General features: G+C 41.1%; 1 protein-coding gene across 1 annotated transcript in view; it reads left to right on the forward strand.

Moving 5' to 3' along the window:
- Positions 1 to 2203: 2203 nt before the first annotated feature.
- Positions 2204 to 26961, forward strand: part of LOC136759679 (exocyst complex component 1) — a 47741-nt gene continuing 22983 nt past the window's right edge. Inside the window, exons 1-2 of the mRNA XM_066714641.1 lie at positions 2204 to 2333; positions 25673 to 25797. Coding sequence (XP_066570738.1) covers positions 2204 to 2333; positions 25673 to 25797 — 255 coding nt within the window. The remainder of the gene's footprint in view (positions 2334 to 25672; positions 25798 to 26961) is intronic.

A 26961-nucleotide genomic window follows, 5' to 3' on the forward strand; every position in this document is an offset into this window, starting at 1 on the left:
TACATTTAAGGATTTCTTTAGTCAACTTAATTTCATTTACATCAAATGGTGGTATGAATATACACACACACATACCTTTAAAACTTAATAATTGTATTTATTCAATCTTTAAATTTACCTTTTCTTTAAATAATATGTTTGATATATTCTGCAATGCAGGAAAATATTTGTCTTGGGTAGGAGTAGTATTTACTGAGATTATGTTGATTACTGAAAATTTCAATTTACATTTTCTGTATGTTGTGCATATTCAGGATATTCTAAAGTTAAGACCATTTAGACTGACTTTTCATTCTTTATCTTTGTAAGTAAAAGTTGCAATTTAGTACAAATCTGTGCAAAGTGAAGGAAGGGCTAAAACTTATTAGGATCTGATAAAGAAAAAAAAAAAAGAAACCTGGGGCAGTGATCACTCACATAGAGAAAATGAGCTATTTTACTAAAGAATCAGAGGGGCTTAAATAGAGCTCTTTTGGAGCTTCACTTGCATAGAGAAAAATATCTATTTTACTAAATAATCAGGAGGACTTAAATAGAACTATTTTTGCGCTTGACTCGTATAAAGAAAAGGAGCTATTTTACTAAAGAATCAGGAGGACTTAAACAGAGCTCTTTAAGGGGGTTTGAACAACAGTTGAAGACCCCCACCACCCTGTACATTCCTACAGTGCCATGTAAACTCCACCCTCTAATATTCTAATTTTCAGTGCCCTGTCAACTCTGCCCTATAATATGCTAATTTTTCAGTGACATGGGACACATCCCCTAGGAAGGGGCCCTCTAGTTCAACTCAAATTCAAGGTCAAAAGGTCAAATCCCCCATAACCCCCCTTGCCGGGTGCCCTATTCACTACTCACACATTATTAGATAGCTTTAAATTGCAACTTGAGAGCAGCAAGAGTTCAGACCCTAAATCATATGACACTGCTAATGACCAGGACAGTATATAAATAATTAAATGTTATTACTAATATTATTTATTCATTTGGCTGCTGTCATTCTTCAAGACAAAGTGAAACTAATAATACATGTGATCTGTATGTAAAGGGTTGGGATGTTTGTGAAGCCACACATATACCTAAGGAAGTGACACTTCACAGTGCTAAGTAGGGCATTCAACGGCAGAATGCAGAGTTCAATAAATGCAATAGTTTACCTAGTGAAGCAAATATGCATTGCCAAGGACAGTATGTGTATGGGCATTCAGAGAATATACGATATACATCACTTGTGTGGTTGTGTGTTTTAAGAAGAAAAAAAATAATTGTGTATGTGGCTTCATAAATAGGTTCATGTTTTTTTTGGGGGGTAAATACCTTCATATAAATACACGCAGGCTCCCCTGGTTAAGAACTTGTGCTCTAAAGTCTTGTAGTCAGTGAGATTAATACATTAACTCTGAAAATGTGCCTAGTTTTGCCTGTTAGTAGCCTTTAGGGACCTGCTCCTGCAGAACCAGACACATTTTCAGTGTATATGTATTAATCACACTAACAAGGGCTTCTGACCTGTCAGGGTTCTTTCCAGCCTCCAATACAGGGCTAGTGGGAGACCATAGTGCTTCTGAGACAGGATGTGTGTCAGATTGAAACTTAGTGTGAGTGTATTTGCATTCACAGAAATGTCAGACCACAGGAAATGAGCAGAAGCAAGCACCACACACACACACACGCACACCAATTATTAATGCACAACAGCCAAAAATGAAACGCCAGGAGTAAGGAAAGAGTGACTTGTTACATTTTGAATGAAATAGTCTTTTTATAAATATAACCAAGCATTGAAAAATAACAGAACACCACAGATCACTGTGCCCGGGTGAACAGAGAAGTGCTTATTTGTTAAACAGGAGCCAGGAAGGCAGAGACTGCAGGCAAGTTGCCGTGACTGGGGCTCCCCAGCGCTGAGGGCAGCTTCTAACGACACGCCATCACACAGCCGGCCTGTGCCATACCACTGCTGGGGAAGAGGAGGTTAGGTTGGGTGAGAGACAATTTGCCTTTTGTTTTCAAATCACATAGATTCAACTTAAAGTAAGCATCATCAGAATGTATTTGGTTTCTTGTTTGTTTTTGTGAATGTTTTATCCTTGATGTTATCAGTTGTTTGCGGAATAAAGATTATACGTGTGTCGTGTGCATGCCTATGTGTTCCTACCTGCTTCTGGGTGCTCATGCCTGTCTATGCTCCTCTGGCAGGTAGATGGCAGTGTTCTCTCTGCGCAGTATCCTCCAGAGGGAGATCTTCACCCCACGGGAGGAGCGGCTGCTGGGGGTGTCCTTTGTCTGGAAGGCCAGCAGGAAGAGCAAGAGTGCCATCCTGTGTGCTGCAGGTGAGTGTCCCCTTGGATAAACACAAGACACTGAAGGTCATTTGGCCCCTTAGATCAAACGATTAGGAATCTGGACCCTAGCACATGCACAGGATTGGACATAACATAACATGCTTTCAGGCACCTCATTAATTGAGTATTGAATAGTTGTTGCCACTAGCATTTGAAATATCTGAGTACATTGCTCTCTCTCATTTTCAACATGAGAAATAAATTAAACCAAAAAACTGCTAACAAAAGTTTTAGGAACAGTAGGAGATTGTTTTACTTTGCATTTGTGCATGCGTGTGTGTGTGCTGAGCTGAATGGATGAGAGAGTCTGTGAGCCATGGCAGAGTGACAGAATCTATGTTACTTGCTGGTTTATCCTCCGTCTCATTCTGAGGACTTGGGGGTATTTACACAGCGCACATTAACCTTGTTTGGTTTCTGGTGCCCTTGCTTCACATTAGGTTAATTTAATCCAGCAACTTGTGAATAAAACTTGACAGCAGCATCTTTAATACATGGAAGGAACCCCCAGCAGCCCCAGGCTGTTTCTCCATCACTCTCTTCCAGAGGATGCCTGCCACAGAATGGAGCCGAAGCTCTTCCTCACAGAGGATATACCAGTCCCAAACACTTAATGCCACTAAAAATGCCTCCACTAGACTGGAGAATACAAGCTCTCTACAGTCAGGGAATGTCGGGCACCACCACAACCTTATCTAGTAATTACAGTTAAGGTATTTTTTAATGGAATCCCATACAAAATAAAAGTAGATGCCACACAGGATGTTATTGATGTGTGATTAATTTATTTAGCAACATTAATTAAACTTATGTAGGTTATCCAGGAAAACATTCTAACTCTAAGTGGCTACACAGGACAGATTTAAACACATGCACTTTATTTAATAATGCAATACAGTTTAATTCTCCCACAGAGAAATAATAAAGGAAAATATGTAGGATACTAAAGTTGAGCTATATTGTCAATGCTAATCGGATCATGATACAGGGAGAAGTAATGTTTATTATTTAAATGCACTGCTCAAAAAATAAACTAGATGAGATACGTTGAAATTAACACTTAATTTTGTAAGTGATGCAATTTGGTTTATATATATTTTTTCAATATTCTGGTTTCTACTTTTGAATATCTGGTCACCCTATTAGACTGTTAGATTTCTTAAAAACGTCTCTGTCCAAAGTTTATTGCACTTTAAAGTTTAAGGCAGTGATTCTCAACCTGTGGGAGGTACTGCAGGTGGGCCGCAAACATATATTTTTAAATGCTTTTAAAATAGGAATACATTTTTTGATTTAAAAAAATATAATAATTAGGCCTGTCTTGGAAGGTTCGAAGGTTCATTCGGTCTCCAGACCTTCGGAGGTTTTGAAGGTTTGTCACGTGACATCACATCATTTTTTTTTCTCTTGTTGATAGAAATTGGCTGTATTCGAAAACGCATACTACCCATACCACACGTACTACATACCACCATTTCAACATTACTGAAATGTTGGTATGTAGTACGTATAGTATGGGAAGTATGCGGTTTCAAATACAGCCATTGACTTCAGATGTCACTCGTAGTCTATCTACATTAAAACATTTGATTTGTATAATGCCCATTACTTAAATAAAAGTTGTGGAATATAAATATAACCGTTGTGTCAGCAGGTATTGGACCAGATTAAATTTAAATTTCTTCTGACAGAGTACTATCCACCATCTATCAGCATGCATGTGGACCACTCTGTGTTATTCTGCATTATTGTTTCTTTATCTGCCATCGTGCAAAGTGTTGTGCAATATAATGCAAATGTAAAAAAACTTAACAAATGTTTCGAAAAACATCTGCTGTTTGGGATTTTTTGCTAAATGCAAAGAAGACACCCAAAAAGTAAGCTGTACAACTGAAAAGCGTTATATCAAGGAAGAACTACCAATCTCCGGGATCATTTAATCAATGTAAATTTAAATTAGTATGCATAATTTGTTAGGATTAATTGGTCAATTGCAACGAACTGAAAGCAGCACACTAACTGGAGATGATCCCGGGGTTAGTAAGCAGCTCCGTACTAAGTTCATTGCAATTTACCCATTATTATTATTATTATTATTATTATTATTATTATTATTATTATATGACACAAACTGTAGAAGGGAGTCTTTTTCTTTAGTTAACCCAACTATTAAGGTTACTGTGTTCCAGTGTCTTTCGCATATACTTTCAGTATAGTTGTCTTTTTTTTAATGTTACTGAACACCGGGGTTTATTCATCAAGGGTTTTACACCGTTTTAATACTGATTCGTTATTTCCGACACTATTTTCTCTATTGAATGAAATACAAATTAAAGATAACATGCATATGTCACCACACATAGTTTATTAAGAGTAAAGTGCTTTTACTGGAAGGTTAACATGTTTAATGCAAGTTAAATCAATAGCCTACCTATAAATAAACCGTGTGCTTGTAAAAATAAATTAAAACACGATTACTGTTCGACATAACATTTTAAACTACAAGGGGATGTTTTATTTAGTTTATATGGATTTATTGCAAATATATATATATATTTACAATAATAATAATTGAGACTATAATTCCAATAATTCAGTTGTATATAATTAATCAGGAGAGTTTGCATTGGTGGCTGAAGGCTACTTAGAACAGGTTCCAGATCAAACTGTCTCTGTTGGCATAGTAGTTAAAGGAAGGCACTGTGAACTTGATGATTTGTGTTCGATTCCTGATCTGTCCATGTTATTTTCTTATATATACATTATTATTATTATTATTTTAAATATATAATTTCCTGGAGTAAAACGATATCAGAGTAGAACAAACAATTAGAAGGCAATTAATAGGGATCCTCTTGGAACACTGTGGTCACTGTGATATGGAGTATATTATTATTATTATTATTTCTTAATAAAATAATACATTTTACAAATTCCAATTTACAATTTACACAAGTACAGTAAGTGACTTCCTACATCCTGGATGGTGAAAGTGCTGTCAAGATGTAGGGTCACAGTCAAGGGCTACAGGAAAGGGAGCAAGGAGGAAAACAATCAAGAATGCGAGAAGCATAATAAAAACTGTGAAGCGCTATCTAGCAGGGATAGAGGACTAATATTACAAGTACTGTCGGAAAAGATGCGTCTTGAGTAAGTGCCGGAATGAGGTCCAGGACTCTGCTGTTTTGACATCGGTGGGCAGGTCGTTCCACCATTTAGGTGCCAGGGATGAGAAGGAGCGGCTCTGGAGGAAGGAGAGTGGAGAGGAGGCAGAGTTAGTCTTCTGGCACTGGAGGAGCGCAGTGGTCTGGAGGGGATGTATGGAGAGACGAGGGTCTGAAGGTAGCTTGGTGCAGTGTGGTCGAGACAGCAGTAGGTGAGGGTCAATGTCTTGAATGCGTGCCGGTATTGGGAGCCAGTGGAGGGAGCGGAGCAGTGGAGTAGCGTGTGCGAACTGTGGCAGAGAGAGTACCAGACGAGCCGCAGAGTTCTGGATGAGCTGGAGCGGCGGGTAGTAGATGCAGGCAGGCCGGCCAGGAGGGAGTTGCAGTAGTCCAGGCGGGAGAGGACCAGTGACTGGACGAGCAGCTGAGTCGAGTAGTCGGTGAGGAAGGGACGGATGTTGCTCAGAAGGAATCTACAGGTGCATATCAGCGTGGTGATGTGCTGGGTGTAGGAGAGCGCAGGATTGAGGGTGACTCCTAGGTTCTTAGCGGAAGAAGAAGGAGAGAGTGTGGTGGATTCCAAGGGGATCGAGATGGGAAGGTCAGCAGAAGGTGAGGAAGAGTGGGGGGAAAACAAAAGATCCGATTTGGAGAGGTTGAGCTTGAGGTGGTGCGAGTGCATCCAGGCAGAAATAGCAGACAAGCAGGAAGAGATGCGAGAGGGGATGAGAGGGTCAGAAGAGGGAAAAGACAGGAAGATCTGGGCATCATCTACATAGAAATGATAGGAGAAACCATGGGAGCGAGAGTAGAGAGAGAACAGGAGCGGGCCCAGGACGGAGCTTTGGGTAACGCCTGTGAGGAGAGGTTGGGGGGTGGATGAGGAGCCTCGCCATGTCACTGAGGTAGGAGGAGAACCAGGTGAGAGCAGTCCCAGAGATTCCAAGTTCAGTGAGGCAGGAGAGGAGGATGGAGTGATCAATGGTGTCAAATGCTGCGGAGAGATCAAGGAGGATGAGGACGGAGGAGAGGGAGGCCACCCGAGCACAGCTGAGGGAGTCAGTGACAGCCAGGAGAGCCGTCTCAGTGGAGTGAGCTGTGCGGAAGCCGGATTGCAGAGGATCAAGGAGTGAGTGATGGGACAGAAAGTCAGAGAGCTGACGGTGGACCGCCCGCTCGAGAGTCTTTGAGAGGAAGGGGAGTAGGGAGACAGGGTGGTAGTTCTGAGGAGAGGTGGCATCAAGGGTTGGTTTCTTGAGCAGTGGGATGACAGCAGCTTGTTTAAATGCAGAGGGGAAACAGCCACAGAGGAGTGAGGAGTTGAGGAGGGAGGAGATGAAGGGGAGAAGATCAGGAGCGGTTGCTTGGAATAGGCGAGAAGGGAGAGGGTCCAGGGCACACGTTGTAGGTTTGTGATGTAGGACGAGAGCATAAGCTTCAGCATCTGAGAGAGGTGAGAATGAAGAAAAGGAAGCTTGATCGGTGTGAGGTTTCGGTGTGATGGGAGAAGAGAGTGGAGTATTGAAGAGCCTGCGGATTTCTGCACTCTTGGAGGAGAAGGAGGTGAAATCATCAGCAGTGAGAGATGAGGGAGGAGGAGGGGGAGGGGGGGCAAGGAGGGAGGAGAAGGTGGAGTAGAGTTTGCGGGGGTTGTTGACAGTGGATTCGAAGAGTGATTGGAAGTAAGACTTCTTGGCTGAGGTGAGAGAAGACGAGAATGTGGACAGTAGGGAGCGGTAGAGTTCTAGGGCAGCTGGGAGTTTGGTCCTTTTCTACTTCTGTTCGGGGGCACGCAGACTAGTTCGGGTTGCACGGAGAACAGCAGAGAGCCAAGGCTGAGGAGGGGAGGGACGGGCAGGATGAGACATGAGAGGACAGAGAGAGTCAAGGGAGGAGGTGAGGGAGGAGAACAAAGAGGAGGTAGCACAGTTGACAGATAGATGGGAAAAACAGTCACTGGAAGGTAAGAGAGTGAGGGCAGTGGAGGCAAGGGTGGAGAAAATGAAAATGAAGTAGTGGTCCGAGATGTCCATGGGTGTGACGGAGAGTGTTGAAGGGGAGCAGCCTCTAGAGAAAGATGAGGTCTAGCTGCCGGCCAGCCCTGTGAGTGGGGGGAGACGGGGAGAGAGAGAAGTTAAAGGAGTGAAGGAGAGGAAGAAATCTGGCACAGTGGGAAGGGTTGGAGAGGTGGATGTTGAAGTCTCCCAGGAGGATGGTAGGTGAGGACAGCGAGGGGAGGGAGGAGAGAAGAAAGTAGAGTTCATCCAGGAAGGAGGTGAGTGGACCAGGTGGACGGGAGAGGTGATTTCCACTGCATGGAATTCAAAGCTGTGGGTCGAGATAGAGGAGAGAGAGGGGGGGACAGAGAAGAGGAGAGAAGAGGAGGGCAGGAGGCCTGTTCCTCCTCCCCGCCCGGTAAGATGAGGGGAGTGAGACAGGACGAACAGAGAGGATAAGGCAGCAGGGGTGGTGGAGTTGTCTGTGGAGAGCCATGTCTCGGTGAGAGCGAGGAAATCCAGAGACTGGTGGGAGGCGAAGGTGGAGATGAAGTCGGCCTTGTTGGAAGCTGAGTGGCAGTTCCACAGGCCCCCAGAGAGAGAAGTAGAGGGGAGGGAGGAGGAGAGGGGGAGAGGCAGAGAGATGAGGTTGGAGGGATTATGGAAACAATGGCACGCAGTTGCACGCCGAGAGGAAGGAGAGAGCAGGACAGAAATCAGAGAGATCGTCATGGTTGCCTGTTGTTGCTGTGTGGCGTCTCCTCGCAGTCGTCTCCTCGCAGTCGTCTCCTCGCAGTCGTCTCCTCGCAGTCGTCTCCTCGCTGGAGTCCCCGCAGCTAGAGTCCCTGCCCTTTGTAATTGGGGCGCTGACTGCTGGCGCAGAGGGGTGGGGGGCGGTTAAATACGTCACCTGTAACTAATTAGGACAGTGCACACCTGTTTTGCGTTGAATGACACAAGGCTGGTCAGGATGGCCCTCCCTGCCACGCAGGACTGCTAATAGCACAATTAATGGCCGCTTAATATCTGAATACAGACAAAGACAGTGCCAGATACACGCAGTTACACTGAATAATAGCTCATATATATTCACTACCATTCAAAAGTCTAGGGTCACTTAGAAATGTCCTTCTTATCAAAAGAGAAGCAAATTTGGTTTCCATTAAAATAACATCAAATTGATCAGAAATACTGTGTAGACATTGTTAATGTTGTAAATGACTATTGTAGCTGGAAATGGCTGATTTGTAATGGAATATCTACATAGGCGTACAGAGGCCCATTATCAGCAACCATCAGTTCTGTGTTCCAATGGCACGTTGTGTTTGCTAATCCAAGTTTATCATTTAAAAAGGCTAATTGATCATTAGAAAACTCTTTTGCAATTATGTTAGCACAACTGAAAACTGTTGTGCTGATTAAAGAAGCAATAAAACTGGCCTTCTTTAGACTAGTTGAGTATCTGGAGCATCAGCAATTGTGGGTTCGATTACAGGCTCAAAATGACCAGAAACAATATCCATATCTCAAACTGGCCAATAAAATAAAAGATTAAGATGGGCAAAAGCACACAGACACTGGACAGAGGAAGATTGGAAAAAACTGTTACTGTGGACAGATTAATCTAAATTTGAGGTGTTCAGATCACAAAGAAGAACATTCGTGAGACAGACCAAATGAAATGATGCTGGAGGAGTGCTTGATGCCATCTGTCAAGCATGGTGGAGACAATGTGATGGTCTGGGGGTGCTTTGGTGGTGTTAAAGTTGGAGATTTGTACAGGGTAAAAGGGATCTTGAAGAAGGAAGGCTATCACTCCATTTTGCAATGCCATGCCAAACCCTGTGGATGGTGCTTGATTGGAGACAACTTCCACTTACAACAGGACAATGACCCAAAGCACAGCTCCAAACTATTTAGGGAAGAAACAGTCAGCTGGTATTCTGTCTATAATGGAGTGGCCAGCACAGTCACCGGATCTCAACCCTATTGAGCTGTTGTGGGAGCAGCTTGACTGTATGGTACATAAGAAGTGCCCATCAAGTCAATCCAACTTGTGGGAGGTTCTTCAGGAAGCATGGGGTGAAATCCCTTCAGATTACCTCAACAAATTGACAACTAGAATGCCAAAGGTCTGCAAGGCTGTAATTGCTGACAATGGAGGATTCTTTGATGAAAGCAGTTTGAAGGACACAATTATTATTTCAATTAAAAATTATTATTTCTAACCCTGTCAATTACTATATTTCCTATTCATTTTGCTATATTTCTTATTCAAACTCATTTCATGTATGTTTTCATGGAAAACAAGGAAATTTGTAAGTGGCCCCAAATTTTTGAACGGTAGTGTACATTTTCTTAAAACTGTGTTGCTTGTTTTATTCTGAGTCATATATTAATGACAGGATTACAAGAAAAAACGATATGTTGTGGATGCAACCCCAGTTATCTGAGAAGGGAAACGCTGCCTAAGGGGGAGGGATTTAACACGTTACCAACGAAAAAAAAATCTCTCAAAGCTGCCTATAGGCCCCTGTGTGAGTCACTCAAACAATCCCCTTCCTGTTTCCTGTTTGTACATAATAGCATACTGTTTGTTGCTGTGTTTGCGTATTATCCTGCAGTAAGATGCCCTACATACATACAGATAATTATGGTTATTGGGTAATATTTATTGCTACGTCCACAATATTATGTTTGCAATACTACACCTATGAACCTCGTTGTATGCCCTGTCAAGACAATGGCAGAGGTGTACACTATATTACGGAGGAGGTATGCATTTGGGATGTGTCCAAACATAAGCATGTATTATATTTATTATTATTATTATTATTATTATTATTATTATCATTAGACTCCAATCAATACATGTAGGCGTGTTACCAGTCAAAACATGTCGTTCTTTATAATTCATATTTCCCACCTTTTTGAAAGTAAAACCACATAAACAATACTCCACAATACGCCTGTCTTGTGTTTAGATGTATTTTTAATACCTAAACAATAGAACGACAACAGAACTACAGTAACTTGAGCTGCTGAAGGATGTTTCCTGGTCTGCAGAATTGAATACTGGTTCCTACCAAGTTAGCAAATTGATTCAGGCCCTATACTGGCACAATTATGCTTGTGATTTTGGCCCAATGACAGCTGCCAGAACTGGCCCGATGTCAGAATGTATGACGGCCCTGAATCACACCAAGGGAACTGGGCCAGAAATGGGGCCACAATCACAATCGGGCCACACCCTGCTAGCCAAAACTGGGCCAGACTCCGCAAGCCGAAATTGTACCATGTCCCATCCTATTCAGGATTATACTACATTTTGACAATGGATCAGTTCAACTAAAACCTCATCCACACCTGGATTACAACTGATGAGGTGAAAACTTCAACAATTATAAGTACCTGCAAAAACGCTGATAACCCATATAAACTTTGTCTTAAACTTGTATAAACATAATTTGTGTAATATGTACTAAGCACCATATATGATTTGCTATGTGGATCCATCCATCCATCCATCTTCAAAACCACTTATCCTGATGAGGGTCGCGGGGAAGCCAGAGCTGATACCGGCAGGCATAGGGCGCAAGGTAGGAATACACCCAGGACAGGGCGTGCTATAGAGATATAACTACAAAATATTTTTAAATTATTTTTTAAACAGTAAAAGACCACAAATCCCTTTTCATTTTCAACCAAACAAATAAATTAAGCACCACATTTTGTAAGCACTAAGAAAACAGTAATATACAGTGAGGGAAAAAAAGTATCTGATCCCCTGCTGATTTTGTACGTTTGCCCACTGACAAAGAAATGATCAGTCTATAATTTTAATGGTAGGTGTATTTTAACAGTGAGAGACAGAAAAACAACAATAAAATCCAGAAAAACGCATTTCAAAAAAGTTATAAATTGATTTGCATGTTAATGAGGGAAATAAGTATTTGACCCCTTCGACTTAGTACTTGGTGGCAAAACCCTTGTTGGCAATCACAGAGGTCAGACGTTTCTTGTAGTTGGCCACCAGGTTTGCACACATCTCAGGAGGGATTTTGTCCCACTCCTCTTTGCAGATCCTCTCCAAGTCATTAAGGTTTCGAGGCTGACGTTTGGCAACTCAAACCTTCAGCTCCCTCCACAGATTTTCTATGGGATTAAGGTCTGGAGACTGGGTAGGCCACGCCAGGACCTTAATGTGCTTCTTCTTGAGCCACTCCTTTGTTGCCTTGGCTGTGTGTTTTGGGTCACTGTCATGCTGGAATACCATCCACGACCCATTTTCAATGCCCTGGCTGAGGGAAGGAGGTTCTCACCCAAGATTTGACGGTACATGGCCCCGTCCATCGTCCCTTTGATGCGGTGCAGTTGTCCTGTCCCCTTAGCAGGAAAACACCCCCTTTCTTGAGCAGAGGGACCTTGCAGGCGCTGCAGGATTTCAGTCCTTCACGGCGTAGTGTGTTACCAATTGTTTTCTTGGTGACTATGGTCCCAGATGCCTTGAGATCATTAACAAGATCCTCCCGTGTAGTTCTGGGCTGATTCCTCACCGTTCTCATGATCATTGAAACTCCACGAGGTGAGATATTGCATGGAGCCCCAGACCGAGGGAGACTGACAGTTATTTTGTGTTTCTTCCATTTGCGAATAATCGCACCAACTGTTGTCACCTTCTCACCAAGCTGCTTGGCGATGGTCTTGTAGCCCATTCCAGCCTTGTGTAGGTCTACAATCTTGTCCCTGACATCCTTGGACAGCTCTTTGGTCTTGGCCATGGTGGAAAGTTTGGAATCTGATTGATTGATTGCTTCTGTGGACAGGTGTCTTTTATACAGGTAACGAGCTGAGATTAGTAGCACTCCCTTTAAGAGAGTGCTCCTAATCTCAGGTCGTTACCTGTATAAAAGACACCTGGGAGCCAGAAATCTTGGTGATTGATAGGGGATCAAATACTTATTTCCCTCATTAACATGCAAATCAATTTATAACTTTTTTGAAATGCATTTTTCTGGATTTTTTGGTTGTTATTCTGTCTCTCACTGTTAAAATACATCTACCATTAAAATTATAGACTGATCATTTCTTTGTCAGTGGGAAAACGTACAAAATCAGCAGGGGATCAAATACTTTTTTCCCCTCACTGTATATGTTATGAAATTTCAGGATATTGATGTATTAAATACATTAAAATACAACAAGATTATTAAACAACAATTTATTATAATTACAATGTGGAATATCTTCTGACATATTGCAAGGACAACCATGGCTACTATTGAACACTTATAAAAGTTATTTAAAGTTTAACAACATTAACTCTCCCACAACCTTTGACTTCTGCTTAAGTAAGATCAGATGCAACATTACCCTACAACTTTGTATGTATAAGTTTAGCTATTAATGTTTACATTTAATTTTTCCTCCCTTTTCTCCTTCCTCCAACTTTCTCCAGCTGGCTAAACGCAACAATAATTACCCAATTGTCCCCTGCATATTTAAAAGGGACATATTTACATTGGCCTGTTAGTGTCAACTATTTTATTTTTCTCTCTAGCTCTCCGTCCTCCTACTCTATCTCCAGCTAGCTGAAACCACCGTTTAGTTACAGCCTCGATCTCCCCATCTGTGTATTTGGATGTCAGGGTGTTCTTCCTTACTACACCTGTGGTAATGGTAAAATAAAGTAAATCAGTAAACCGATTAATTTTTAAACATACTGTTGTAAACTATATTTATTTTGCACAAACAACTGTATAGCTTTCATTGCTGACACTGTAGTTCACTGGTTAGCCAGCTCACACCTAGTGACACTATTTAAGCCTGTATTTACACTTAGTAACAACATCACAAAACAGTGTAGAATATTCAAATGGAAGTTTTAACATGCTACCGTTTCAAAAAAGAAAGATGAAAGAGGTTTCATCCATAAAATGCTAGTATACCTGTACTTTCTTGATTTATTAAATTATTTTATCTTAGACTACTATTTTGTGAATAATCAAAATAATAAATGGAATATCAGAATACAGTGATACTTGAAAGTTGTAAAAAAGTATCAGTACAACATCCTTTAATGACAGTTCCTTAAAAGCGGTCTTCCCATTTACACCTCTCCAATTTATCTGTGGAACCAGGCTGCTGCTGATGGTGTTATTCAGCAATTTCCATACTGTTTCCTTCAAATTTATTCCACCAACCATCACAAGATAAGCGATCTAAAAAAACAAAAAAAAGACAAGACAGAACTGTAACATTTTATCACCATTCTGATTAATACCATTAATGGTATTAAAATGCAGATACATAAATTAGAAACATTGAGAAAATCTAAATTCTAATTGATGGAATTTATTTAAGTTAATGTAGCTGATTTTGAGGACCTTTGGATCACTCTGTAGTTTTTATTATTCTATTTCTTAGCAGACACCCATATCCACAGTGACTCACAATTGTTACATTGTATGACATATTTTACTATAAATACAATTACCAATTTACACAGCTGTGTTGCTACTGGAGCTATCTAGGTACAGTATCTTGCTGAAGGGTACAGCAGCAGTGTCCCTTGCCTGGGATTCAAACCACAACCCTATGCTCAGGAGTCCAGAGCCCTGACCACTACTCCACACTGTAGATTTGGAAACATGTGGGTAATATACTATAGTTCAAGTAATTCAATACATTATTGAATTATTAAAGTGGATTTAGACTCTGTGGCTCTCATGTTCAGGATGGAAAAGCATAATTTTTGTTGAGATGCAATGAAACATCACAATTAAAAAAGGAGGGCATATGTGAATTTATTTATGATTAAATTTACCAAGCCCTTCTTCAAATCTATCTGATTCCTAAGTCCTTCCTCCAACTCCAGTAAATAGGCGATACCATCTAGGGGAAGCACAGTATCTTCCGGTAGATCTGGTGCAACTCTGCCCTTTGTTGACAACTGTGTAACTATTTGAGTCAGCATGACTGAATGTTGTATCTGCTGTTCCTTTATGGCTCCCAGGACCACCAGTACTTTCTACTGCTATAAAAATACAAAAAAGAAAAAAAAAATACATATGTAGTGATAAGGTAAAATCCATAAACCATGGTTATACCACAGTAAACCATTTCATTACATTAATTTCATGAGTTAATTCCTATAAATACATATTTATAACCAGAGTTAACATCTTAGTATCTTTTTCAATATTTAGGTTTCAGATAGGGCTGGGCGATATCATGACTTAAAAATAATATCTCAATATTTTTAGAAGTTTGGACGATACACGATATATATCTCAATATTTCTTGTTTTTACCCAATCAAGCTACAAAATAAGACCAAAGACATTCAAACTTAATGTATTTCGTTAATCATTAAATATGCAAAACTAACAAATACCACACGCAGGCTGTCATGGTAAATATATGCAAAATGCAACACATTACAGCACAAGTGTTGTGTGATTACTATTACGTGTGTTATTTTGTTATGGGATATATACCGATCAGCCATAACATTATGACCACTGACAGGTGAAGTGAATAATACTGATAATCTTGTTATCATGGCACCTGTCAGTGGGTGGGATATATTAGGCAGCAAGTGAACATTTTGTCCTCAAAGTTGATGTGTTAGAAGCAGGAAAAATGGGCAAGCGTAAGGATCTGAGCGACTTTGACAAGGGCCAAATTGTGATGGCTAGACGACTGGGTCAGAGCATCTCCAAAACTGCAGCTCTTGTGGGGTGTTCCCGGTCTGCAGTGGTCAGTACCTATCAAAAGTGGTCCAAGGAAGGAAAAGTGGTGAACCGGCGACAGGGTCATGGGCGGCCAAGGCTCATTGATGCACGTGGGGAGTGAAGGCTGGCCCGTGTGGTCCGATCCAACAGACGAGCTACTGTAGCTCAAATTGCTGAAAAAGTTAATGCTGGTTCTGATAGAAAGGTGTCAGAACACACAGTGCATCGCAGTTTGTTGCGTATAGAGCTGCGTAGCCGCAGACCAGTCAGGGTGCCCATGCTGACCCCTGTCCACTGCCGAAAGCGCCTGCAATGGGCACGTGAGCATCAGAACTGGACCACGGAGCAATGGAAGAAGGTGGCCTGGTCTGATGAATCACGAGTTCAAGGTTTTGACTTGGCCTCCAAATTCCCCAGATCTCAATCCAATCGAGCATCTGTGGGATGTGCTGAACAAACAAGTCCGATCCATGGACGCCCCACCTCGCAACTTACAGGACTTAAAGGATCTGCTGCTATCATCTTGGTGCCAGATACCACAGCACACCTTCAGAGGTCTAGTGGAGTCCATGCCTCGACAGGTCAGGGCTGTTTTGGTGGCAAAAGGGGGACCTACACAATATTAGGCAGGTGGTCATAATGTTATGGCTGATTGGTGTATATGCATATGCATATTTAATCTACCATTTCTTAGCAAATGGCTTTCTCTTGCCACTTGACTTCAGCCACCTCTCCACAGCTGATGATGGCTCATACTGCTGAAGCTCTGGGCCTTCTGTTGAAATGAGGATCAAGTCTGAAAGGCGTGAGGATGTGAGACTGCTGCAGACATCTGATTTTCTTTTCTTTTGGGCACTGAAGGCTCTTTTGCAGTTGGCAGAGCTGATTGGCAGAACAAGAAGAATCTGAACAAGATGAAGAATGTTTTGCATCTCATCTCTCTAGGGTTGCTTCAGCAGCAGTGTCTGGTACAGGTCCAGGTAGGACATTTGATCATTAGACACTCGCCTTTTCAAGCGTCTCCATTCCCCAGGGATTTCTTCAACTTGACATCCAGATTGAACAAGCTTCTCTCTAAACTATTCAGTGAGGACCTTCAGCTCCTTGTTGCCATACAATAGTTCAAGTTGTTTTCTGTCATCAGGCCACTTGTTGTGGTTGAATATTGCAAATGCTGACATCACAGCTGACTCCAAGCAGGTTATCCAATTTACCATGAAGGTGTTTGTCACAGGCTGAACATGAATGCTCCATCTGTTTTCTCAGATTATCTATCAGTCTGTCTTTTTCCCCTCTCAAGTCAATGCCCTGAAAAGTTGTGGTATGAGCACCAGGAGTTTGCTTTTCCAGACATTGTGTGATGAAAGTTTCCAGCATACCATCTGGGAGAGGGTTGGTTTTAGTTGTAGTCAAGACTGGTCAAACAGCTCTCAATTGCACCAACAGCACTTGGTAGGATGAGGTCTGCCTTCTGTAGAGTCTGACTTAATGCTGCTATCTCCTGCAGCACATCAGGCAAAAAATGACAAAATGCAACAAACTGCAGACCCTTCAGGTTTTTGAAAACCTTTTTCCCTCTACCAGCAATGTCAGCATTGTCTGCATGTGAATGGCAACAGCTGCATACTGCCCAGCTTGGCTCACAAGATCGTATTTTCCTCTCAGGAAGACCTTCAGTGCCCTGTCTAAATGAGGCAACCAACGTGTTCCTTTCATTAGCTTTGGTTTGTAGAACCTAGATTCAAGTTCTTCACAAACTGTCTTAAGTTCTCTGTGGCTCTTTGGGCTGAAATGGTAGGTTTTCCAAATCAACTGCAAGGTGTCATTTACACAACTCACTAAGCTCACCTCTTTCAAAACCCCAAGAAGTGCCAGCTCCAGCCTGTGAGCCATAATGTTTATCAGTTTTGGATTGTCTACAACACCAGCTGTTTGGCCCATGTTCACATTTGCACCATCAGCACAAAGTCGAACAGGCTTTTGCTTCCAGTCATCTAATACAAATTTTGACATTGAGGATTGAATGCAGTCAGTCACACCATCAGCATGAGCATGTGACAGCTCTGTGAGAGAGACGAGATGATTTACTGGGAACACATCATGTAAATACCTGACATAGATAGCTTCATTTTCTGTCACAGAAGAATCTGTTGCACCATCAATCATGACTGATATGTAGTTGGATTCTTTCACTTTATTTGCCTCTATATCCTGTAAATCTGTGGCAATGTTTGAAATGAGTTCAGCGCAACAGGCATCATTATCATACGTTGGGGAAATGTCCAGGCCATTTTTTTTCTGCAGCAGTATTGGCTTCATCTGAGTGAAACTCAATTCCTCCTTTGCGATATAATATGCTGTATTCATTTTCACAGAAAGCTCTGCGCTGTCATTCTTTTTATTTTGATTCCTCAGGGTGTTTGCTTGAAGCCATCACACTATCACGGCACGCTGCATGTCGTTTGCTGTTTGAGTGCGCTGTGAGATTTTCACGTTTGAAACTGCGTGTCCCTGATACAAAGTCCGTTTTACCGGCTAAGCTAGGTTTTCTACTGCAGTACCTGCATATCATCACACCTTCCTCCTCATCATACAAAAGCCAATCAAAGTCCGACTGCCAATGAGTCTGGAACTTTCGCTTTTCCATTACACTTTGTGATTTAGAATGCACAATATTTTCCGCCACATTTGACGTGCTTGGCTGGGGTTCGCCAGCACATTCACCGTCTTCTGTCAGCACGGAACTGGATTCTTTAATTTTCGTTTCGCTTGAGAACCCAAAAAAGTAATCAAGCATTTTCTGTTCAGACTGGAATTTTTGCTTTTTTGCATCCATCTTTGTAAAAGCAGACAAATGCGCGGGTGTTTGCGTGCGTGACGAGTGCCGTAAAAAGCACGTCATCCAGCAAGTATTATACTTTTATGTAATGTTAATTGTTAAATATTTGTTACGATGGTGCGTAAAGCGGAGTGAGCAGGCATTGAAATTATATCTGCGCTAAACTTAATCTTTGCCTCTAACTGAATCACAGGCAAGTGAAATCTGACAATGTACTACCCATTGGCTAATTAAATAATTTTTTTAGTCACCTAGCGTGAAATTTGGTCGTATATGCGAGTGATTTACTCGCATTGTAGAGGGTTGTTTGCAGTTTATTTGCAATAATTAACTCACTTTACATGATCAGAAGCCAAAGTAAAAAGTAACAAAATGCCACAATACATTTAAAATCTGAGGTTTATGACATTTCAACACAGCCCATGTAACTTTGGAATTATAATTGTGACTACTACTTCTTATAAGCTGGCATTTCATCATCAACCTCAGTATGTAAATCTGATATGACTTCTGCTCTTGGGAGCCTCTATCTGTAACTGCTTTATACAGTTCAGGGTTGCAGTGAGTATGACCCTATCCCGATTGTCACTGGGCACAAGGCAAGGTACAAACTGAAAAGAATTCCAGTCCATTGCAGGGCATGAATCTCTCTCTCTCTCTCTCTCTCTCTCACACACACACACACACACACACACACACACACGCACATTGGGGAATAATACATCATAATAACCATTAGGCACATAGAGACACCAGGTAGATATATATATATATAAATATATATACTCCTGAGAATATTGATCATGTATTTAAAGTATGCAAAATAAGTGTACATTCTTGGTACAAAACTCTGACATCATAGGAAGTCCATCCATCTGTAGGGATCTCAGCTTTCTGGACAGCTCTTAGGAAGCTCTGGACAGCTCTTAGGTCTCTTTTCTTGTAAGGGGGCCAGTGACACAAACCATTTTTAACCCATACAGCTGGTACAACCTCAACCTCAGCAGTGTTTGTGAATTCAATAATCAGATACATTCAAATAAAAGCAAAGTGAAGGCAGTTAAAGACATCTCTGTTTCAAGTTTAAAATATACAAACAAACCAGAGTCAACTAAGTCCTTGTAAAATACAGCAAACATTTTAAATTCAAATTTGCCATTAGGACCAAAATGGAATTAAAAACACATGATAAGAAGTGCTTAACTCATTTTAAATGTAAGAGTGGAATGCCAACATACTAATTTTTCAATGGCAAAATAACATATTGTTGTACATTCTGGGTTTATTTTGCAAAATGTAACAATCCTGATGGAACAGATAACAAGTAGATTCCCAAATGACTAGATTCTATTGGATAACTAAAAAATGACCCTTGATTTATAAATTCTTCATATACAACATAAGTAACTCCAGAATCCAGTATGATATTGCATACAAAAACAACACGGCTACCCATTAAGATACAGTTGTCTCAAAGTGAGTCTTAATACAAATGTTTTTCAGAAATAACTCATTGTACTGAGTGCCAAATGCATGCATTCCTTGTGGAAATGGTCCTTCATCATGCCTCTTGTTATATTTTGGATCTACACAATCATGAGATGTTTCACTGAATATTAAATGATCATGTTCAGATATTCTGAGAATAACTTGAGCTAAAGGTAAATGTGGTTTCCTTATTAGTTTTTTCAGCATTCCCAAATATTTTTCATAAGGGAGAGCAGAAAATATATCTAAATGGCTGTGCATTTTAACATCACCTGCCTGATGTAATAATCCATTAATAATGTACACCACCATTTCTGGACCATAAAGTCAACTGTAATGCTGAACAGAGTTAACAAAATATGGGCAAAATCACAGTAGGATACACAAAGATTTGGATTACAAAGAAGACAGGACCAGTATAAAGGAGAAACTGGCAGAATTCAACTGCCTTCCAGCAGTCCTTTTCTTGCACCAGGCTGGGTTTCCTGGCAAACTCTAAAGGAACATGACCTCTAAAACTAACTAGCTTCTCAGATAAACATTTAATCAAAGCTGATGGGAGCCGACACTTAAGAGGTCCATTCATCCAGAAACTTAACAGTTTCCGCATCACACCTAAACAAACCAAATGCATGTAATCATGTGGAACCATACATCTAAACATCTAATCAGTTCGTAATTGTGCATCAGTTTCAGGAAATATCATACGATTTAATAGGTACAAACCGGACTGAGTGCATTTGTCACAACCATAATGGCCTGTGTGAGACTTTATGCCTTTAATGAAGGCTTTAGCAGGTGCATCACAAATGATGGAGGAAATCTTAATGTATAGCCATTTCCCACAAAACTCAAAACCCTCTTCCAGCTGGTTAATCTCATAACAAGATCTCCCAGAAAATCTTCAAGTGAATCTGCTCCTTCTACAAAACAGATAATAACTGGTTCTTTCAATCCAAATCCTAACAATACAAGAACTGGCCAAAATTGCATTTTACAACTCTTAAATAAAGGTAAACCATCAATATTCAGTTGTAAGTTAAGAGTAGATTTGTCAGGTATGTATTTGTTTATTTTGTTCAATGTATTTTTTAAAGCTGACAAAATGCTGCAATAAAAAAAGAACCACCTGCTTTCGTTTGGACGAGAAATGACCTTTTAAAAGTCAGAATAAAATAGTTTTATCAATTAGTATTAATTTGTATCATCATTCATGCTGAGCTCTTACTTGTAGAATTTCCCCTCTTGCTTTTGACAATGTTAAATAATTTCTGAATAATTAGGTAAAAAACATACAGTAAACATGTACATGGAAAGTATACAGACATACATACGTATTCTAAAATGATGTACTTAACACTAAAACACAATACAAAATACCTGCATTTGTATTACAACTGCCATGCTTTCAAACTGTACGATGGTAAGTATTTTGACAAATAAATTGTCTTTGCCCAAAATCACACCCTGCTTACATACAACGTTGCCACTTAGCTGGGCAGTGAGGTAAAGTGCTGCGCTGGCGATGTCAAAAAACTAAAACAAAAAAACAACTGCCACATTGATAGGATTTCAAAATTAATGGGAATGGACACAGTCTAATGAAAATGCGTTAGTCAAAACATTGCACACATTTTTGTATTAGGCCTACTGAAAACAATTAGTACTTTTATAAGCAGATTTATGATATAAAAATACAATGCTTGACTCTAATGAGAACTATCGAATTTTTAAAAGTGAATGTTAGCCACGTTTCATTCAACTCTCAAAAATATCAGAAATTGTAAATTTGTATATGAATTCACTAATAAAACTTTTAAAAAGTTAGAATTGAAAATGTCATATACTTGACAATAAAATAAACATCTAATACAATACACCTCTTCGCAACAATTTAAGCCTGTCATGTATGGTAAGGGACATTTGTTATTTTTTAATTAAAGTTATACATGTACACTAAAAAAATCTATAAATATTTATATATTTTTTGTGTAATTAAATTGCGATTTAAGAATTAAATAAACGCAAGTACTTACCAAAACCTTCGTTTCTCTGAGGAAATGACTTGCAAAGACTGAGCGAGTCTTTAAGCGGGAACGTTGTATACAGAAAACTAATTTGCATAAACACGACCATATGAAAACACATTAATGTATTTATAACTCATTTGTGTGTTTGTGATTTTATTACATTTAATGTACAACAATAATTAGGGAGATAATAATGGCAGTAGAACAACAAATATATTTAAAAATAAAAAAATAGTGCTGGTGTGTAAAATAGAATAGGCAATAAATCCGATATATTACAAATCAGATTCAATGTCAAATTCATAAATTAAAAATATCCAGGTATAGATGGAGTCAGGCCACAATCGTCAAAGTGATGGTTTGCCTTAACGATGTTACTGACACGGGCCCAGTAGTGTCCTGACATATGGTTGCCAGTTCCGGCATGATGTTGCTGGCTATCTGGGTAGAGATCCATTCCAATCCAATCTTCTTACCGTCAAAGCTCACCTACTTTATTGGTCATTTCATAATGAGATTTAGTTTGCTGCAACATTTTTTAGTTTGCTGCAACTTTTTTAAGTTTGCAGACACTTTTTAATGTTGCAGACACTTGTTTTAAGTTTGCAGACACTTGTTTAAGTTTGCAGACACTTTACATTTTCAGACACTTTGAGACACTTTTTAAAGTTTGCAGACACCTTTTTAATTTTACAGACACTTTTTAAAGTTTGCAGACAGTATTTTAATGTTGCAGACACATTTTAAAATTTGCTGGTGTTTTGTTTTAATTGTAAATCAATCTTCTTTTTATTTGCATGTGTTTTGCACTTCAGGGCCACTGTACACCACAGCCAATAGTCCTGATTAGTTATATATGGCTGAATTATTGAGGTTACAGTCTCAAATGAACTTATTAATTAAGAAGAAAAACATAATAAATAATAAATAATAAAATGTGTGTGTGTGTGTGTGTGTGTGTGTGTGTGTGTGTGTGTACGGTAGGTGAGTGACGGTAGGGGTTCGGTGGTGCTAGATCTCCGCCTCTCCCTGACCCCCTCTGTCTCCTTCTCCAGACACCCACTGTGTCTGCTGCTGTGCTGGCTTCCAACCTGCCTGACATGCCCGTGGTGTACTCCGCTACTGCTGCGCGTGCCCCCGTGTGAGCACGTGAACGACAGGGAAGAGCAGTGGAGCGGTGCTCACGGGCTCCCTCCCCCTCTTTTGAGTTATCGCTAGCCCCCTCCCCACCGCGCCATCAGCGACGGAGGTCCGGTTCTACGGACATAAGGGGGCCAAACAACAGGATGGACCAAATCTACGCTATGCTGGCCACACAGGCAGCGCAAGCGGCGCAACAGGTGCCGCCCCCCCCACACCATGACCCTTCACTGCTGGCCCACATCAGGCGGCTGGAGCCTGAGGGGAGTCTATCTGCCTCATCCCCAGAAGAGAGCAGTAGACAGGCCACCTGTCTCTGGGTCTGCACATGGACTCAGAGTTTAAGACCCAATTAATTGCCCCATTGGTGTCATATTACAATTTTTATAAGAGCTGATGGACCAGGGCAAGTCCCCGTCCAAAGTGTATCTGGCGAGCCCCCTGGATCTAATTTCCTGCCTGCGCAGTTTCTGAAGGAAGCTTGATGGCTATGGCCTCCTCGCACACCTTCACTGCCTGCATGGCGCCTTGATGTAGTGCTTGACACACTTTCCCAAGCCCCATTTGAACCACTGAGCTTAGCTGAGCTGAAGCTAGTGTCACTTAATACTGCGTTTTTGCTGGCAATCACCTCTGCAAAATGCGTGAGCGAGTTACACACCCTGTCCGTACACCCATCGTGTGTCCGTTTTGTGGGAGATGGCTCCAGGGTCACGCTACGGCCTAACCCTGCAATCCTCCCAAACGTGCTGTCTACATTTCATGTCAACAGGCCTAGAGATACTCATAATTATAAGATACTAAGTCGAAATATTTAAATACTAAATTGTAATTATGAGATACTAAGTCAAAATTATGATATACTAAGTCAACATTTTTAGATACTAAGTTGTAAATGTGAGATAGTAAGTCATAATAATTGTAATACCTGGTGAGGGGCAGAAGGGTAGAACCCAGGAGCAGAGAGACACATACAGGCGTGGGTTGAGGGCCAGCAAACAGAATCCACAGGGCAAGGCAAGAAGAAAGGACAAGGGGACAGGCAGGAAGTCAGGCGATTGGGCAAACAAGTCAGTAGAGGGCAATCCGAGAGACGATGGTCAAAAGGAGGCAAAAGAGGTCACAAAACAGTAGCAATACAAAGAGATGGGGAATACTTAGAAATTACTCTAGGGAGAGATCAAGACTTAGCATTGAGTGCTGGGAACAGGGGGTTTAAATACTGAACAGAGGGAAGCTGGGGAAATGGATGTGTAGTGTTGGGCAATGGGAGTGGAGTGCTAATGGTGAAAGTGCACATGTTAAATGCATTATTGCTCCTTGTGATGGGGTAATGTAAGTGTCAGGGTCAGTGTTCTGGAGATGATGACCTCTGGTGGCGAACAGGGGAAATGTGGCACGCAGATGTAACAATAATGAGATACTAAGTCATAATTATGAGATAGCAAATCGACCTGGAGTAAAAAAAAAAATGGCGCATTTAAAAACAACTTGTATTTTAATTAATTATATATATATATATATATATATATATATATATATATATATACACTCACCTAAAGGATTATTAGGATCACCTGTTCAATTTCTCATTAATGCAATTATCTAACCAACCAATCACATGGCAGTTGCTTCAATGCATTTAGGGGTGTGGTCCTGGTCAAGACAATCTCCTGAACTCCAAACTGAATGTCTGAATGGGAAAGAAAGGTGATTTAAGCAATTTTGAGCGTGGCATGGTTGTTGGTGCCAGACGGGCCGGTCTGAGTATTTCACAATCTGCTCAGTTACTGGGATTTTCACACACAACCATTTCTAGGGTTTACAAAGAATGGTGTGAAAAGGGAAAAACATCCAGTATGCGGCAGTCCTGTGGGCGAAAATGCCTTGTTGATGCTAGAGGTCAGAGGAGAATGGGCCGACTGATTCAAGCTGATAGAAGAGCAACTTTGACTGAAATAACCACTCGTTACAACCGAGGTATGCAGCAAAGCATTTGTGAAGCCACAACACGTACAACCTTGAGGCGGATGGGCTACAACAGCAGAAGACCCCACCGGGTACCACTCATCTCCACTACAAATAGGAAAAAGAGGCTACAATTTGTACAAGCTCACCAAAATTGGACAGTTGAAGACTGGAAAAATGTTGCCTGGTCTGATGAGTCTCGATTTCTGTTGAGACATTCAGATGGTAGAGTCAGAATTAGGCGTAAACAGAATGAGAACATGGATCCATCATGCCTTGTTACCACTGTGCAGGCTGGTGGTGGTGGTGTAATGGTGTGGGGGATGTTTTCTTGGCACACTTTAGGCCCCTTAGTGCCAATTGGGCATCGTTTAAATGCCACGGCCTACCTGAGCATTGTTTCTGACCATGTCCATCCCTTTATGACCACCATGTACCCATCCTCTGATGGCTACTTCCAGCAGGATAATGCACCATGTCACAAAGGTCCAATCATTTCAAATTGGTTTCTTGAACATGACAATGAGTTCACTGTACTAAACTGGCCCCCACAGTCACCAGATCTCAACCCAATAGAGCGTCTTTGGGATGTGGTGGAACGGGAGCTTCGTGCCCTGGATGTGCATCCCACAAATCTCCATCAACTGCAAGATGCTATCCTATCAATATGGGCCAACATTTCTAAAGAATGCTTTCAGCACCTTGTTGAATCAATGCCACGTAGAATTAAGGCAGTTCTGAAGGCGAAAGGGGGTCAAACACAGTATTAGTATGGTGTTCCTAATAATCCTTTAGGTGAGTGTATATATATATATATATATATATATATATATATAGAGAGAGAGAGATATCACACAAACATATTTTGTGTGGGTTACACTAACACTCTCCCTCTCTCTCCTTCTCTCTCCTTTTTTCTCTCTCTTTATTTCTCTCCCCTCTCTCTCTCCCTCCATCTCACTGTAGTGAGCTCGGAGCTGCCCGTGCAGGTGGTGCTGGTTACGGTGAAGGCAGTGCGGGGGCACTACAAGCTGTCAGAGCACTGGCAGGCAGCAGAACTCACCCTGGTGGATGGGAAGGATGTGGTGAAGGTGAGGAGGGGTAGCAGTGTTATCTGGGAGAGGAGCTCAGTCTCACACAGAACTTTGGTGATCGGGGGGCGGCTTGGCTCCCTGGCGCAGTATTATCTGCTGGCCAATCAGATTCTCCAAATCAAAAAGGAAAAGTTGTGATTTAATTTCAGTTTAAAGGTGCCACCTCGTCTCCTGTGGCTTTATAAGGACAGGGCACTAAAGGGGATAGCAGCGAGGCGGGGTTGAGCATGCTCTCGGTTTTGGCTCATTTGGGTTTCAGTAGCTCATCCAGCCAGGTCAGCCTGGTGTGCATGTCTGGGTACGGACACTTCTCAACATCCTTGGAGTCATTCGCACTTAAAGTAAACTCTGGCCCTCATATGCATTCACACACAACTCACCTTCAATGTTTGTCTTTCGCTTTTATCTATCTATCTGTAGTGGTTGTAACATGAAGATGAAGATGTAACAAGTTTATTACAGAAAACATAAATACAGGCTAACCCGGAGCCCTCCTCTCACATGAAGTGAGGAAAATAACTAAGAATGTGAGTTTGGAGACGCCTTTTTGTATCTTCAGATAGGTTACAGCAGTGGTTTCCAAACTGTGGGTAGGGAGGGCACCGACGAACTGTGCAGGGGGCGCAACAAGGTGGGAGTTGTCCTGTCATGGTTGCATGAAAAGAGTACATTTACTTTATAGCAGGGTTTTTTATATGTTGACAAAAATATAATTATGTATTTAAAAAAGTTACAAAGTCATTACCAATTATGTAAACATTATGGAGGCGCCATTGTTACGAGAGCTATGGTGGTTATGGTCACTGACACAAGATAGCAGCAAACCCTGCTGTCTGCCAATGGAGTGAGCAATCGCTCATGGTGCAAAGTGCCTTATTGTCAATAGAACGAGCACTCTGCTGCAAACAGAAATTAGTTTAGTGCTTCTGCATGGCAGATGTTTGTGTTTATGCAATTCTACATGCTGAATAGATTGTTTAAATACAGCAGCAACAACAATATACATTGTGTTTCTTCATGTGTTTAAATTAGTTACAGTTTTGGGATGTAAAGTATTCTATGTACTCTTACAACTTTGTGATTATTGAGCAGTAGTTACATACGTAAGTCCCGCATGGGTAACCTGTGTCTGCTAAGAAAATGAATTTCTTAATCATGCGC

The sequence above is a fragment of the Amia ocellicauda genome, chromosome 10, assembly GCF_036373705.1.
Source record: "Amia ocellicauda isolate fAmiCal2 chromosome 10, fAmiCal2.hap1, whole genome shotgun sequence".
NCBI classification, from domain to species: Eukaryota; Metazoa; Chordata; class Actinopteri; order Amiiformes; family Amiidae; genus Amia; species Amia ocellicauda.